General features: G+C 43.8%; 2 protein-coding genes across 5 annotated transcripts; both read left to right on the forward strand.

The window, feature by feature from the left end:
* Positions 1-11: 11 nt before the first annotated feature.
* Positions 12-16,121, forward strand: irf3 (interferon regulatory factor 3). 4 transcript variants are annotated; one of them, XR_014637516.1, is made up of 16 exons: positions 12-154; positions 597-767; positions 7,958-8,135; positions 9,605-9,672; positions 10,331-10,397; positions 10,790-10,852; positions 10,933-11,163; positions 11,359-11,449; positions 11,609-11,898; positions 12,118-12,236; positions 12,842-12,974; positions 13,370-13,429; positions 14,853-15,014; positions 15,332-15,416; positions 15,511-15,612; positions 15,739-16,121. XR_014637516.1 is itself a non-coding variant. In XM_084475560.1 (11 exons), the coding sequence occupies exons 2-11, from the start codon at positions 603-605 to the stop codon at positions 12,953-12,955; spliced, it is 1,386 nt and encodes a 461-aa protein (XP_084331686.1). In that variant the 5' UTR covers positions 12-154; positions 597-602; the 3' UTR covers positions 12,956-13,288. The 4 variants fall into 4 exon arrangements, 1 of the variants encoding a protein (XP_084331686.1); XR_014637517.1 differs by lacking the exon at positions 13,370-13,429 and having other exon boundaries at positions 14,715-15,014; XR_014637518.1 differs by lacking the exon at positions 13,370-13,429 and having other exon boundaries at positions 14,806-15,014.
* LOC311355809 (uncharacterized protein) lies at positions 1,858-3,662 on the forward strand (the record flags this gene model as incomplete). Its single annotated transcript, XM_084475645.1, has 3 exons — positions 1,858-1,945; positions 2,190-2,359; positions 3,084-3,662. 3 exons carry the CDS (start codon positions 1,858-1,860, stop codon positions 3,660-3,662), a joined length of 837 nt encoding a protein of 278 aa, XP_084331771.1.
* Positions 16,122-16,381: the final 260 nt, after the last annotated feature.

The following is a 16,381-nucleotide window of genomic DNA, read 5'->3' on the forward strand; positions in this document are numbered from 1 at the left end:
CGAAACTAAAGGATTTTCCGAGAAGCACTGTTGGGCATGAGAACCGAGTATTCCCTGCTTGAGATCAGACCTCCTCTCTTCCTGTTTCTTTGCCTACAGTCCAGCTTTTAAATCACAACTCATCCTCAAGTGGAAAGCTCTCGCAACTTCTATAGTAAGTGTCTCGCGGGCGGAATTTAAGCTATGTAGGCTACAGCTATGTATTACACGGTAATAAAAGTTAGGCCGGTCAAGCTCAGGTTCACCACTATGATTCTCACAGTGGTGTACACTATTATATTATTGAAGCGCGTCTTCCTCTCGGGTTATGCACTGTTTCTATTTGTGCATATATTTGGTAATTGTTTATCACTCATGTTAATGGTTTAATAGTTAATAGTTTGGTTTAATATGAACCAAAACCTTTTCATATTATTGCCCTTTCTTTCTGCAGTGACACCGCCTTTCACCGTCTGGGTTTAATAAATATGAATATGAAAACCTAATCACTCATCTAAGCTAACATTCTGGGTTTGTAACTTCCTACAACCGGTCTGTCTCTGGATCAGGTGTTCAGTGATTTAACACTTGTTCCCTGTCGGGGGTGGGGGTCTCAGCCACGCATGGCGCAGCCCAAGCCACTCTTCATCCCCTGGTTGGAGGCCAGGATCAACAGCGGGCAGTTCCCCGGGGTAGGCTGGACCAACCCGGGCAGGACTGAGTTCTCTGTCCCCTGGAAACATGCCCTCAGGCAGGACTCCTCCAGCATTGACATCCTAATTTTCAAGGTGAGGTCCCAAACCACACACACTACTGATTACTGAAACGACTTTTTTCACTTGCCGGGCGCTTACAGAGAATAAATAGTATTTGACGGCATGCCCGTACTCCTTATGTGCCCTCATTATTCTGTCCGTGTATACAAACATCTCATTGCAGTTTATAAAAAAGTATTTTTGCCACAGTTGATCAACACTTCAGAAGACATTTTAACAGAATAATGTAGAACTGACTAAGCTGACCCCACACTACAAGATAAATGTCCCGATATCGTGGCCGATTTGCCCCTAAAGGCTGCCCCACACTACAAGATAAATGTCCCGATATCGTGGCCGATTTGCCCCTTACGAGAATCGGGGTGGCGTTCCCATGGCAGCCGAATCGGGACGAAAATCGGCCAAGATTATCCTGTCTGCCGTAGTGTTCTAAGATAGAATCTCATAAACTTAAGACCTCCCGATCTCAAAATCGGGGTTATCCAACATGTTAGATATTTTCGGCATGTTGAATGTGTAGTCAACATAATAGCGACGCACGCACACACAAACACACACGCAAAACACACACACGCTGACCCGAAGGTGCTCCATAATGCCAAAGCGCATTCAATTCTCACTTTTCAATTTTCGTTTCCAAATATTTATTTAAAAACGAAAATATCTGTTTTAGTGCGTGTGTGTTAAATTAAATGTTTTTATATCTTAGCTGACCCCACACTACAAGATAAATGTCCCGATATCGGGGCCGATTTGCCCCTTACGAGAATCGGGGTGGCGTTCCCATGGCAGCCGAATCGGGACGAAAATCGGCCCCGATTTTCCTGTCTGCCGTAGTGTTCTAAGATAAACTTAAGACCTCCCGATCTCAAAATCGGGGTTATCCAACATGTTAGATATTTTCGGCATGTTGAGTGTGTCAACATAATAGCGACGCACGTACACACAAACACACGCGCAAAACAAACACACAAACACGCTGACCCGAAGGTGCTCCATAATGCCAAAGCGCTCGATCTCGCGACCTGTAGCCTACTGTACTTATGAATTGTAACCGTTACAGAATTAGAAAAAAATAACAACAGAAAACAGTGAAATAGAAATGGCCGGAAAAGTGAAATGGACAAAGGAGATGGAGGATGTTTTAGTGGAACTCTGGGAGCAGCATCCCTCTGTATTTGATGTGTCATGTAAAGCATATCATGACAGGTTAGCAAAAGCCAGGGGATGGCTGAACATTGCCCAGGGTGTAGGAGTTGATGGTAAGCTAAAGACGACGTGAGACGTTGAGACGTTAACTAGGCTACTGTCACATCAGTCGGCTACTTTTAAAATAAATGTGTGCAGCATAGCGATCATTAACATATAATATAAACAATTCAAGCCTTAATCACATCGGTCTGTCTATCTGTATGTCTGTTCACATTGTTTCAGTCGAGGAGGTAAAGGCAAGGACCACAACCCTCCGCACCCAATACTCCAAGCTGTTAAAGCCGAAATCTAGCGGGAGCGGGGCGAAGTCAATGTCCGGCAGGCAAATGTGGATGTCCAGATCACTGGAGTTTTTAAAGAAGTACATAGTTCAGCGTGCCACTGAAACGAGTGTGAGTGTTTATGATAACCCGATCGCTGATAAGCAGACAGTTTGAGTATCTGCTAGGTTGTCACTAATGCATGGTCCATTCATATCATGGCAGGGTAGTCAACGTTACATGTTTTCCTACCTTAATTGGCTCACGTAATGTTGAATAATCCAAAAATGTGTTTACCCTCTCTTAAGTTTATTTTAAAGAAAGTGTAGCATATCTCTGACCCTAGCCGCACTTGTCACAAACGTGCCAAACGGTATCCTGATTCCTGCTGCTCGCCCAATAAGTGAAATACTCGATTTTGATTGGTCGACAAGGCTTGCCCTCGTCTGAAATTTCCTAAAAGTCTGTTCAATTCTGATTAGGTCCAGGAGTCAGGCAATATCTAACCTAACCTAACAATATCTATCGTGCATGCATTCACTATTTTGACTAAAATCAATGGGATTCTATGCATTCAGGTGGAAAAGTGTACAGCTAATACAGTTAAGTCAGTCCCATGAAAGGAATAGGCCTATGTAGGCTATTCAACAATATAAACTTGAGATTTTGGTAGGCTACTGAAACCATGCTTGCATTGGTTTATTCAAACTTCAATGAAGAGTAGGCTAATTGCATTGTGTGGGGGGATCAGCTAATACCATAAACAGAAGAAGTTATTTTTTTAAATTGTGTATTTTAATTGTTAGTCTAACACATTCACTTTTCTTGTTTTAATAATATATATATATTATTATAGCTTGATCAGTCAGTGAAGGAGGCACTTATGCAACAGGAGGACAGCAGTAGCATTGATGACAGCATTAATGAAAACGACGAAGACACCAACCAAGCAAGACACCCACCAGCCCAAGACATGGCAGGGAGCCCGACTGACACCAGCCCTTCACAATTAGGCCTCCTGTATGAAACCCAACCCAAACCTTCCCAAAACCAACCTAAAAAAAATAAAGTAGCCACCATTGACCCAATTGAACATGAAAAATTAGAAATATTAAAACAAATCACCACTGCAATCCAGAGGCCTGCTGACAGTGAAGATACATTTGGCAAGCAAGTAGCAGAAGAAATTAGATTAATACAAAACCCCCTCATTAAAACTCGATTAAAAAGGAAATTAATGAATGACATCTATGAGGCCCAAGAATGTGATCAGGCGTTGCCCAGCAGCTCCCTTCCGCCACTTATGTATCCCCCTACCCCAAACACACCTCATGAGCAGCAGCCCATGCCACAAACAAGCCCTTACCTTCCACAACCCCCATACTCCACTACATCTATGTACCACTCTCAAAGCCACCACAGCGGTTGTATGTAAATGTATAATTATTTATATTATTTATATATATATATATATATATATATATAACATTGTATTGTATTTATTGTATTAAAATATATTAAACTTTATTATTAGTTACATCAATGGAGTTACTTTAATTTGTTATGACATTAGTAAGTAAGTAATAATAAGTTATAATATATAATTATGATAATACTTAATATGTTTAATACTATAACTGTCAGATCTACCTGGCTCAGAGCAGGAATGACAATGGGAGACCACACCGATACGTTTTAAACAATCATTGTTTAAAACAACAATCATTTATTAAATACACACACACACACACAGACACACACACAGACACACACACAGACAGACAGACACCACACAAAAAACTTTTCAAAGATATCAGAACATGTATGACCAAACCAAAGTGTGGTGCAGCAATGTAAGCAGTGTAATGCAATGCATATGTGTAATGTGTAACTAAGTGTAAGTAATGTGTAACACTAAGAACGAGGTGCAAGGAGAGAAGAGAAAGGAAGAGAAGAGAAACAACGATAACAATAATTACATATAATTTTGCTGCCATGGGACCTGGCCCGCAGGTGTCAGGAAGTAGGACCTGAGACTATTTCTCAGTTCCTTAGCAGCCATTGAGCTATTTCTGGAATAGCCAGGTTGAAATGGTTCCATTGCACCAAGGCCGTCCCTCCTCCAGGTACCCTCCACAGTAACATGGTCACCATCCTCCCAGTCAGCCAGTGCAGGTGGTAGATATACCTCTGACCGGATAGATCTCAGGTAGTTATGGAGACATACTCCAGCCAATGTTATCTTGACCACCTTCAGAGAGAAAAGTAAAAAGATACAGTATAAGATAGAATAAACAGATTAAAGCAAAGACATTTTAAATATGATTTCTTGATTTTCACCTTGTCTGGATGCAACGCTATTGTGGTGCGAAATATTCTCCAGCGGTTGGCGAGAATTCCAAAGCCATTCTCAACCACTCTACGGGCTCGGGAGAGTCTGTAGTTGAAGATCCTTTGCTCTTGTTCAAGTAGGCGAAAAGGATATGGTTTCATCAGATCTACTCTGAGAGGGTAGGCCTCATCCCCGACAAACAAATAGGGAGCCTCTATTTCTGAGCCAGGTATTTTTTCTGGAGCTGGGATGTTAAGGAGGGAAGAATCTAAAGCTGCCTTGAAATCGGATTGTGCAAAAATGCCTGAATCAGAGAGTCTACCCTGAGCGCCTACACTCACATAAATGAATTTATATGATGCATCCACCACAGCCATCATTTGGACAGAAAAGTGGCACTTGTAGTTATAGAAAGTGCTGCCACTGTTTGCTGGTGGTTGAATGCGTATGTGTTTGCCATCAATGGCACCGAGGCAGTGAGGGAACTGCCATTTCTTGTGAAACCCCTGAGCAATGTCCTTCCATTCATCTGTTGAATTAGGAGTCTGAAACATACATTTTCAGACAATATTCATACATATTTTAATTACATGCTTGGCTCTACTTCTTCTTGTCCTTCTTCTACTAGGAGGTGTTGACAATGAACTGTTATGATCAAACATACCTTTAAATAGTCCACCTTCAGGGTCTGGTGTATGGCATCACATGTTTCCATCACAATTTCTGACACTGTCGACTCCCCAATTCTGTACTGAAAATGGAATGATGAAAAAGATTCCCCTACAAAAACACAAATTCCAAAAAATGAAAAACACTTCATTCAATTCATTAGGTTTGTTAATAATTACATTGGTCCTTGGGGATCAATAAAGTATCTATCTATCTTTCTTTCTTTAGTCGTGTGACGTTTATGTTGGCCAGTAGATAGCGGACCTATTGGCATAGTGCACAGTTCTGGGGAAGCTACGGCAGAAGAAGTCTGACCGATATGTGTGTCTTCGTGTAATGCAAAATGATCGAAAATGAAAACAGCTCATACACATACAACACGGATTTATCACACATTGGATGTATCCCGAAGATGCAATAAGGTTCAACAAGGGGGAAAGCAGCAAGTGCGATGTCAACAAACCTGTTGCCAAAAATCTTAAGGTAACAGCAAGCCTTTCCTTTGCACTAATTGGCAGCCTCATCTTCGTGTTTTGCTTTGTAATTTTTGGGGAAACTTTATTTAAAAGATCCTCAAACTCCTCTGCCGTCATCCGCAACAGCTCCCTGAATCCCTGTTTGTCCTCAACCTGTTAACATTGTATCAATAGTCAACATAGTATTTGCCAAAGATTAGTCAAAGCTTGAAGGTAATTCATTGTAATTCATTTCTTGAAGGTAATTCATCATTAATTCATTTAGATAGTTACCATGCTTACGTTTGAGTAGCCTCTAGTAGCTCAACTAGCGATCTGGACAGGCCAGAACTATGATAGGACAGCTCAGTTAAAAAGTCACGACTCACCTCTAACTCTTGCTGTAGAACGAACAAACCCTGTTCGTTTCGCCTTCTCAGCCATGCCTTTGTCCATGTCCTTCTCTTTCGTTCCTTTTTTTTTTCGGAGCAAATAAGCACTGCAGAAACAACTGCTGTCAGAAGCCGTTGATCCATTTTTACTGTTGGCGTCTTCTTCACGGGACGGGGTATGCGCGCACCCCCAGGGGTACGCGAGCTGCTACCAGGGGGTGCGCGAGATGAAAAATGTAACGGCTGTCTGGTGTTACCTCGTTTTCATTTATTTTATCTGTTTCGGAACCTATTCTCTTTAATGTTGTGGATCGTTTGCTTCATTGCAATTTAATTCAAGGGTTAGGGTTGGGATAAGGGATTAGGGTTGTGCCGATGCGTGATGGCTGACCGACATCACGATGGAGAGTCACCATCGTGATGCCCCCTCCCCCGGCGCCTCACTTTTCAATTTTCGTTTCCAAATATTTATTTAAAAACGAAAATATCTGTTTTAGTGCGTGTGTGTTAAATTAAATGGTTTTATATCTTAAACAAATTCCGTTGCAAATAGGAGGCGCGTAGCATCAATATCCTAACTAAAAAAAGTAAGTCGGCCAACACAGACACATTTTGCAGATTGTAAATTGACATGATACATTGTAAACGTTCACAATCCTGCTCTATGCTCTGTGATATTTTGTTTATCATCATTTCTATTAACTTCTGCGAGGCGCATAAAGTGGTCATGTAGATCGGTCGTGCTGGATGACGTAGCCTACACGGCCGAGAATCGGATAAGATTATCCTGTAGTGTGGGGTGTTCCGTCTAGTGTTCTAATCTTATGACGGATCGGAGAGCAAAAATCGGCTGCGATTCTCGTTAAGTGTGGGGTGTACTCCGACTCAAAAATCGGATAAGATAAAAAAAATCGTGTAGTGTGGGGCAGCCTAAACAAATTCCGTTGCAAATAGGAGGCGCGCAGCATCAATATCCTAACACAGACACATTTTGCAGATTGTAAATTGACATGATACATTGTAAACGTTCACAATCCTGCTCTATGCTCTGTGATATTTTGTTTATCATCATTTCTATTAACTTCTGCGAGGCGCATAAAGCGGTCATGTAGATCGGTCGTCTGCCCGTCTATTGCGCGTATCACACATGAGCAGATCTTTCACACAACGTCAGTCGTGTCCCTTGGCTGTCCTATTTGTTGTATATTTGTTGATGTTGTTATTGTCATGCGTGTTCTGGTTATTTGCGCATGATTACACATGAGCCTTTATATGGCGATAAAACAAAGCTTTGTTGCGTTTTTTTCCCTTCTTTTTGAAGTGGGGATCGGGGGTGCGCAGGAAAAAAAGTTTGGGAACCGCTGCTCTAGATCTACAATCTCTTGTCTCTCGATCTCTTGTCTCGTGCTGGATGACGTAGCCTACACGGCCGAGAATCGGATAAGATTATCCTGTAGTGTGTGGTCTTGTGTTCTAATCTTATGTAGGATCGGAGAGCAAAAATCGGCTGCGATTCTCGTTAAGTGTGTGGTGTACTCCGACTCAAAAATCGCATAAGATTAAAAAATCGTAGTGTGGGGCAGCCTTTAGAAACGTACTATCAGTTCTATATAAAGATAACACACACACACACACACCCTTATGATCTTGTGTGGAAAAGGAACCGTCTGTCACACTCGCGCTCTAACATCAAGAGGGAACTGACTCATACACATAATGTGAAAAAATCGAACGCTGTTTCTAAAGAAGAGATAAATTTCATCTATCGATCAGGATCTGTCTTCTCAAAATCAATCACCATCGTCTTCACAACATGCCTATGAGGCAGTAGTCCCTTGCGTAAGGAGGTATCTGAGCTGATGGTTCCACTCCTGTGTGCCAGGCGTGGGCGGAGGTGAGCGGGAACGGCCAGGCCCAGGGTGACCCGTCCATCTGGAAGAGGAACTTCCGCAGCACCCTGCGGGCCAAGAAGTTCACCATGGTAACAAACAACAGCAAGGAAAACGCCAACCCCATCAAGGTGTTCCGCTGGCCCGAGCCAGGCGCCTCCCCCTCCAAAGGTAAAGAGGCGGGCAAGGAGAACAGCGCCTATTTTGAACTTTATGTTCCCCGCAGGAACTTTGGTCCAAGGCTGCAGCGCCTTAAAGGGGAAATATTATACCACCAGGTGTGAGTGTGATTAGCCGTTACAAGCCGTTTTGAAAATGTGCTGCTTCTGACATCACAGGTGGGCGTGTCCACCTTGATGTGTGATGGATAGATGAGCAACGTTTGCTACAGTCCACTGGGTAGGCTGGTAGACTGATCTATTCAGCGTACATCTAGGTGGACACGCCCACCTGTGATGTCAGAAGCGTCACATTTTCAAAACGGCTTGTTATGGCCTATCACACTCACACCTGGTGGTATAATATGTCCCCTTTAAGGACATGTGTGCGACAACAAACAATTACACAAAAACAACAACAAAGTGCATGTTTAAAGCAGTCCGATATCTGCTCTCACTGACACACCCTAGGGCTTAGAAACAGCAGAAGTAAGCGTGAGTTCTTGGCCTTGTGCGATGGGTTTATTTACTCACCTGGATGGTCTTGTTTGGTTACCGTTGGTTACCAAACTGGTTACCAGTTAATTTAGGACTACCCATGGCTCTATACACTTCGTGTACACTCCAAAAATATTTGGTGATTATATATTGATTCTTGATCTCTCTCTGACTTACTCAGTCACTCACTCAATCACTCACTATCTTTCTCTCTCTCACACTCACTATCTCACTCACACTCTCTCTCACACACACACACACACACACACACACACACACACACACACACACACACACACACACACACACACACACACACACACATTAGACTGCTCCACACAGTTTCATGATGACTTGGTTTTAGATTCCACATTTGAACTCCAGATTAAATTCAGTGTGGTTCATTTAACAGTTAAATTATGGCTGGGTTTTACATTCCAGATAAAGCACAGCGTCGCATAGCATAGTGTAGCGTAAACTTCTTTAGCCTACGCAAAGCTAAACCATGTTTGCTCACCTTTCTTTGTTTACAAAGAAATACCTGTTTGTATTCCCAATTGGTTGAATGGCCACACTTATATGTCCTCATGTAATGTAATGTTTTTAAAGGTCCCACGACATGCCACCAGGTGTGGTGTGATTAACCGTTACAAGCCATTTTGAAAATCTGTCTGTTATGACATCACAGGTGGGCGTGTCCACCTAGATGTGTGACGGATAGATGAGCAACGTTTGCTACAGTCCACTGGGTAGGCTGGTAGACTGATCTATCCAGCACACATCTAGGTGGACACGCCCACCTGTGATGTCATAACAGACATCACAGGTGATGACATTTCAGCCGTTACAAGACATTTCAAAACGGCTTGTAACGGCTAATCACACCACACCTGGTGGCATGTCATGGGACCTTTAATATACTTTTACTGTTATTTCTGTAGCAATGGGCCGATATGTAATTGAGCTATGTGTGCTCTCTCTAAGCCACACCCCCTTTGGAGCCCCAGGTAGAGGAGGAGCTGTCCCATCCGGTCCAGGAAGTTAACTCAGAGGTAAGATTTGAGCCAGAAATGGATGCTGGACCAGGGTTTATCAAACATAAAAATGACTGTATTTATATTTAAGTGTAAGGGTTAAAGGGTTAAGAGGGTTAGTGGGTGAAGGCCTCAGCGTTAGGGTTAGATTGTTGGGACCTCAGGGATTGGGTCAGAGGATTAATGCTGCGTTCCAGGGACACTTTTCAACCCGTTAGTTATGACTTCAACGACTTGGTAGCGTTCGAGGCAAGTCACGACAACAACCCCTTCTGCAGCTCTGTGGGCTGTACTACGAACCTCGATTACCGGGTATGTTGCGCTCAAAGCCAGGGTATGCTGTGACACGAAAGTGGCTGCCAACCTAACCTGGCCCGGAGCGCTTGTGTAAAAGCACCGCCTACTGACCAATGAAATATCTTGAACAACAAAGTTATCTCACGTGTAAGATTATGTTTATGTGTGTGTGACGTCAAAAGCTGTAACTGGGAGTACATCGATCTGGTACGAGTTCACGGGTAGTGAGTTACGGGTTTGACTGCCGTTCCAGGGCACTTTCACGGGTAGAAGGTTGTGAAAACACGAGTTACGGGTTGCCTGGAACGCACCATAAGACCCCAGGGTTAGGGTTAGGGGGTTAAGGCTAATGGTGTGTGTGTGTGTGTGTGTGTCACAGGACCTGTTTATCTCTGAAGATCAGGATGGGGACAACATCTTGCTCCAAGAAGACACCATCTTCATAGGTAGGTTCTCCGCCGAGTCACATGATCAGTAGGAGCTACACCAATAGAAGGAACATTAATATTGTAGATAATAGATCTAGATTAATAGAGGAACATCAATATAATGGAATGTAGATTAAGATCATAAGAAGGGACATCTCTGGAAGGAACGTCAGTAGAATGGAACGTAGATCCATAGTCTTAAACATGAATATAATAGAATGTAGATCTAGATCAGAAAAAGGAACATCAGTCGAGAATGTAGATCTAGATCAATAGAATGAACATCAATAGACTGTAGTTCTAGATCAATAGAATGAACATCAATAGACTGTAGTTCTAGATCAATAGAATGAACATCAATAGCCTGTAGATCTAGATCAAAAGAAAGAACAGGTATATCTTGTCTGCAGGCTCCACCATTAACCCCGACGACCTTCAGGACTGCCTGCTGGCTCTCAACCTTCAACCTCCAGGTAACCCCCAGACACCTGACCTGGGAACGGCCATGTCCTCCGTCTGACCTCTGTGCTAACCTGAACCCGGACCTCCATAGACTCGGCCGCTGCCTTGCCGGAGGAACCTCAGCAGACCTTTGAGGACCTTGCTGGTGCCGGGTTGCCGGATCCACAGCTGTCTCCCATGGCGACGGGCGGAGAGGCTGGAGCTGAGTCGCAGCCGACTGCGGAGGTGGCGCCTGTTGGGGTTGGAGGAGAGGGGCAGCAGCAGCCGGTGGCAGAGCAGTTCATGCAGTCTCTGTCCCAGACCTGGGTGGAGGCAGAATTCAGTGAGTGGACACGGAGTCCTGATTGAAGTCCTTATTCGGTGCAATGCCCAGTGTGACAGGTGTGTGTGTGTGTGTGTGTGTGTGTGTGTGTGTGTGTGTGTGTGTGTGTGTGTGTGTGTGTGTGTGTGTGTGTGTGTGTGTGTGTGTGTGTGTGTGTGTGTGTGTGTGTGTGTGTGTGTGTGTGTGTGTCTTCAGAGACACAGTTCAGGGTGTCGGTGTTCTACAGAGGGGTGAAGGTTTCTGAGAATCTGGTGGATAACGAAGCTGGTTTCACACTGGTCTACAGGTACACCACACACACACACACACACACACAGACGCACACACACACACTGACGCACACACATACAAACTACACACAACCACTATACACATACAATAGCAGCAGTTGTGTCTTGAGCAGTTCATCCCCGTAACCTTTCACCCGGGGTGACCATGTGACCAGACCAGAGATGAGGATGGGGGAGTTGGACCCCCAGACAGGCCTGACCCTGGTGACCCTACCACGACCCCCCGTGACCGTCAACTCGGAGCAGAACCGTCTCACCCAGCTGGTGCTGGATGGTGTTGGGGCGGGGGTAGATGTGGGCGTGTCAGGCTCTGTGGTGTACAGCCATCGTCATGGTGACACCAAAGCGTTCTGGAGCCGCTGTAAGTTCGACTGCAGCAAAGAGCCGCAGGAAGTGGCCAAGCTGGAGCCCCAGGTCCTCTTCCTGTTCCAAGACTTTGTGCGAGGTAAGCGTCCATTGCTAACGGGTTTAGCCACTAGCCTGAAGGCCAACAGAGCTAGCGTGTCATTCGTAATTCTGTGTTTGTAAAAGTGTGTTGGTGTGTGTAGGTGTGTGTAGTTGTGTGTCGTTTGTGGTTGCCATCATGTCTCGATGTGTGTAGTTAAAGTGTTTTGTTTTTTTAGTTTGTAAAAGTCGTTTGTAAGAGTGTGTGTATGTGTGTCAGGGATGCAGGACTTCATCGCGGGGAAGAAATGTCCATCCTGCTGTCTGTACATGTGTCTGGGGGAGAAGTGGCCCAGCCCGGACAGTAAGCCCTGGGAGAAGAAGCTGGTGATGGTGGAGGTAAAGCTCTCCCTCTGGTTCTCCTAACACACCGGCATACCTCTCACACACACACACACACACACACACACACACCTTCAAACACCTTTATAATACATGAATACACCAACCTCTCATCAGTACATACTGTATGAATTGATTCCATGATTCCATGTCTGGATTTCATGGTCATACTCATGGTCACACTCTGAGTCCCAACTCCGCTGAACTGGCCATTCAGCTCAAGAGTGCCGTGCTGTGATACGGTAGACTGGGTACCCCCCAGCCCGTTCTGCCGGCCATTTGAATTCGTCCTGCAGAAGGGTCTGGAGAAGAGCAATACATTTCTTTCTGCTTGCGATACGTTTTTGCGGGAGCCAATCACCAAGCTGGCTTCTCCCCCTGGCACGTTATTGGCTGGTTTAACACAATGACGACAGGGAAGCGACGGCAAGCAGCCAATTGCGTACAGATTCAGTTGAACTAGGCCCGTTGATCACGCCTCTTGATAGCAGCCTCCCCAGACCAACATCCAATCTACAATTGAGCTTGGTCTGGCAATAGCCAGGCTAGTGATATGGTACTCTCTACCTTCCTGGGTGCTAGTCCTCTCCTCTTCCCCCCAGGTGGTCTTCACATCTCTGGAGCTCCTGAAGATGCTGGCGGAGGGTGGGGGTGCCTCCTCTCTGCAGTCAGTGGAACTGCAGATATCTCTGACGGAGATGATGGAGATAGAATAGGTCAACGAGAGGCCGCATGGTAAAAGTAGTCATTAAATGTAGTCCTTAGTTCCTGGAGGGGGATGTTTTCTAACTAACCTCGTCATCTTTATCATGTTTACATCAATTGTTATCATGTTTACAAAAAATATTTATTTTATTGTTTCATTTGTTATAATTGTTATTGCTGCAATTATTAGGACTATCACGTGTTTCATTTCATAATTCAGTATCCATGAATAAATAAATGAGTAACATGAGGATAATTTTAATAATAATTTAGTTAATTTTATATGATAAATGTAAATATAAATATAATATATATAAAATAAAAAATATATATATAATAAAGTATGTGTGACTGCTGTGTGTGTTCACGTCAGCTAGGGGGAGACACATTCACCTTATTATTAACCAGTCTATCTTTTTATACAGTCTGGTTCAACTGCTGGGGGAAACAAAACAATGAAACATTGATGAACTGTTCTTTAAAAGGTGATGGTGATGATGGGAATGTTTGGGGGTCTTTGGGGTGGAGCGTGTGTGTGTGTGTGTCTGATGTGGAGGTGGTGTGTGTGTGACGTATTTCTACCTACTTCCTGTAAGGATGCTGTCCCTGGTGCATGGCACGGACAGGAAGTTCTGTTGAGCTGGAAAACACAACAGGAAGTGAGCTGGCAGCGTGCGACCAGCAAGATTATATATTTCCCATGATGCATCTGATAAAGTTCAGGTATTAGGTTGGTTAAGTTTAGAAGGTCCTTTGGGACTAACTGTGATACAGTGCAGACTGTAGCTGTGATAATTGACAGACTGTTACAGTGATTAAAAGAATGGTAACTGTGATAACGCACAGACTTACTGATAAATGTCAGACTTTGCCTGTGATGAAGGCTTGACTGCAACAGATAAAGGACAGCATTACTGTGATAAAGGAGCAATTAGCTGTGATTAAACCCAGACTGAGGCTGTGATATTGGATTGACTGTAGCTGTGATAATGGTCAGACTAGCTGTGATTAAGGACAGACTAGCAGTGATAATGGGCAGACTGTAGCTGTGATAATGGGCAGACTGTAGCTGTGATTAAGGACAGACTATAGCTGTGATAAACCGCACTGTAGCTGTGATGAAGAGCAGACTGTAGATGTGATAAAGGACAGACTGTAGATGTCATTAAGGACAGAGTTCAGCCATGATCAAAGTCACGACTACAGATGTGATAAAGAGTTATACAAACACACGTGACAAACGGTGTCCAAGCTACTGTTTGATAGCATGGCCTGTAAGCACGTAGTGTGTAGCTCTTCCTGTATACAGTGTATTTTAATCATCTGTCCTGTGTGTCACTATCCACGTGTAAGCATGTTAGCTCACGCGGTTACCGTTAGCCTTGTGCTGTACATTGATATCACTGGCTATTGTGACATCACAGCCAGGTGTATGTCTAGACAATGGAGCCCAGGGATAGGAAGTGTGTGTGTGTGTGTGTGTGTGTGTGTGTGTGTGTGTGTGTGTGTCACACAGACGTAATTAAAGAATACAACTGTTCCTGGAACCTAGCATCAACCAAGCGTGTGTGTGTGTGTGTGTGTGTGCTTATGTATATGCATGTCTATTTATGTAATTGTGTATCATGGTGTATATATATATATATATATATACAGTATGTGTGTGTTTGTGGCTGTGTGCTATTTACTCTGTGTGCGTCCCTGCATGTGTGTGTGTGTGTGTGTGTGTGTGTGTGTGTGTGTGTGTGTGTGTGTGTGTGTGTGAGAAAGTGTGTGGGTGTGTGTGTATACGGATGTGTGCGCACGTGTGTGTGTGTGTGTGTGTGTGTGTGTGTGTGTGTGTGTGTGTGTGCGTATGGAGTTATTTTCAGAGTTTCCTGCAGGGTAAACAAAGTTCTCCATCAGTAGTAGGGAGGCAGGAGTAGTGGTGGTCCCCCTGAGCAACACGCACCTGACTCCACCCACCTGCCCCGGCTCCCCATATAAAACCAGTGCTCCCCATCGCACAACTCCATCAGTCCAGGAATACCAGATAATACACATCTATATACATATTCTCTTCTACTATTGGTGAGTTACCTCTATTTGATTATATATACTGTACTACATTATATACTACACCTCTATTACACATACACACATACATTGGTGAGCTACTTGAAATATACTACACACTACACTATGTTATGCTATACTATACTCTGCTATACTCTATTATATATATACTACTATACTAAACTGTGTTGTTTTAGACTGTAATACAATATTATATTATATAAGTATTTACGACAGAATACTAGTGTATTTCAGTTTTCATTATTATGTTATGTTATGTTGTTGTATTGCTGTATTGTGGTGTTCAGACTGCCTTTATCTGACCATCCTAGGTGATTGTAGCATGGAGATAGCCATAATAGTGCTAGTGACGCTAACAGTGGCTACGCTAACAGAGGCTTCACCACTCAGACTCAGGTCAGACACACACACACACACACACACACACACACACACACTACAGAAACACACTATACAGACTCTTATGTCGATGTGCTTCCTGGGTCAGCAGGTCAGCAGACGGAACCCTGGTGAACTCTGAGGACTTGGAGTCAAAGCGCGACCGGGAAGTTCAGGCCCAAAAAATTTACACCTTGAATGTCCTGGAAAACAGGTAAAAGATGATTAATAAAAAAATTATTAAGGGTTGCTTATTATTTAGTTATTATTCTTACTGTGACTGCTATCAATTATCAATTATCAAATATTAATATTATTATTGTTGTTTTGCTCTGTAAAGGCTGGCGGCCGGGTCGCGTGCGCGGCGCACGCCCCAGGGGGGCTGCAACCTGGGCACGTGCCAGATGCACAACCTGGCCAGCACCTTGTACCAGTTAAGCAAGAACAGCGACAGAGACCAGTCCAAGAACACCCACGACCCGCAGGGCTTCGGGAGGTAGTCCGCGCTTGACCCGGGAGGTAGTCCACGCTAGACCCGGGAGGTAGCCTACTATGGACCGTGGAGCCGCCTGACGTCACGACGGTCTGGAACCGTCACCGTATAGATGTTATTAGACCATCCAATATATATTTAATATAAATGTTTATCTTCTGAAGATGTATTTACATAGTTATTTAAAATATGATGTAAACTATGCTTTATTTATGGAACAATAAATATTTGATATAACCTGACGATTTTTTTGTTTATTTCGAGTGTATTGTCTTAATAATAATTAGACCTAGTATTAGTTTTATATAGCTCGTTTCAAAAAGTCAAGGACGCTTTACAATGAGGGGCGGCGGTTGTAAGAATTAAAGCGAAATCCAGACTGGAGGCGTTATTGTTGTTGTCTAGAATTGGAGTTGTGTGGCGACGAGGAGTTCCAGGGTTTGTGGGATAAAGGGGAGATTGGAGACTTGGTCGAGAATGGTTAAGGCAG

Source organism: Micromesistius poutassou (assembly GCF_964030765.1).
Source record: "Micromesistius poutassou genome assembly, chromosome: 11".
NCBI lineage: Eukaryota > Metazoa > Chordata > Actinopteri > Gadiformes > Gadidae > Micromesistius > Micromesistius poutassou.

Bases quoted from the DNA above. Each gene is read 5' to 3' on its own strand.
- irf3 (XM_084475560.1), top strand. From the start codon at position 603: ATGGCGCAGCCCAAGCCACTCTTCATCCCCTGGTTGGAGGCCAGGATC. The intron at 11,164-11,358 runs GTGAGTGGACAC...GTGTGTCTTCAG, and splicing joins CTGGGTGGAGGCAGAATTCA to AGACACAGTTCAGGGTGTCG. The intron at 12,237-12,841 runs GTAAAGCTCTCC...TCTTCCCCCCAG, and splicing joins AGAAGCTGGTGATGGTGGAG to GTGGTCTTCACATCTCTGGA.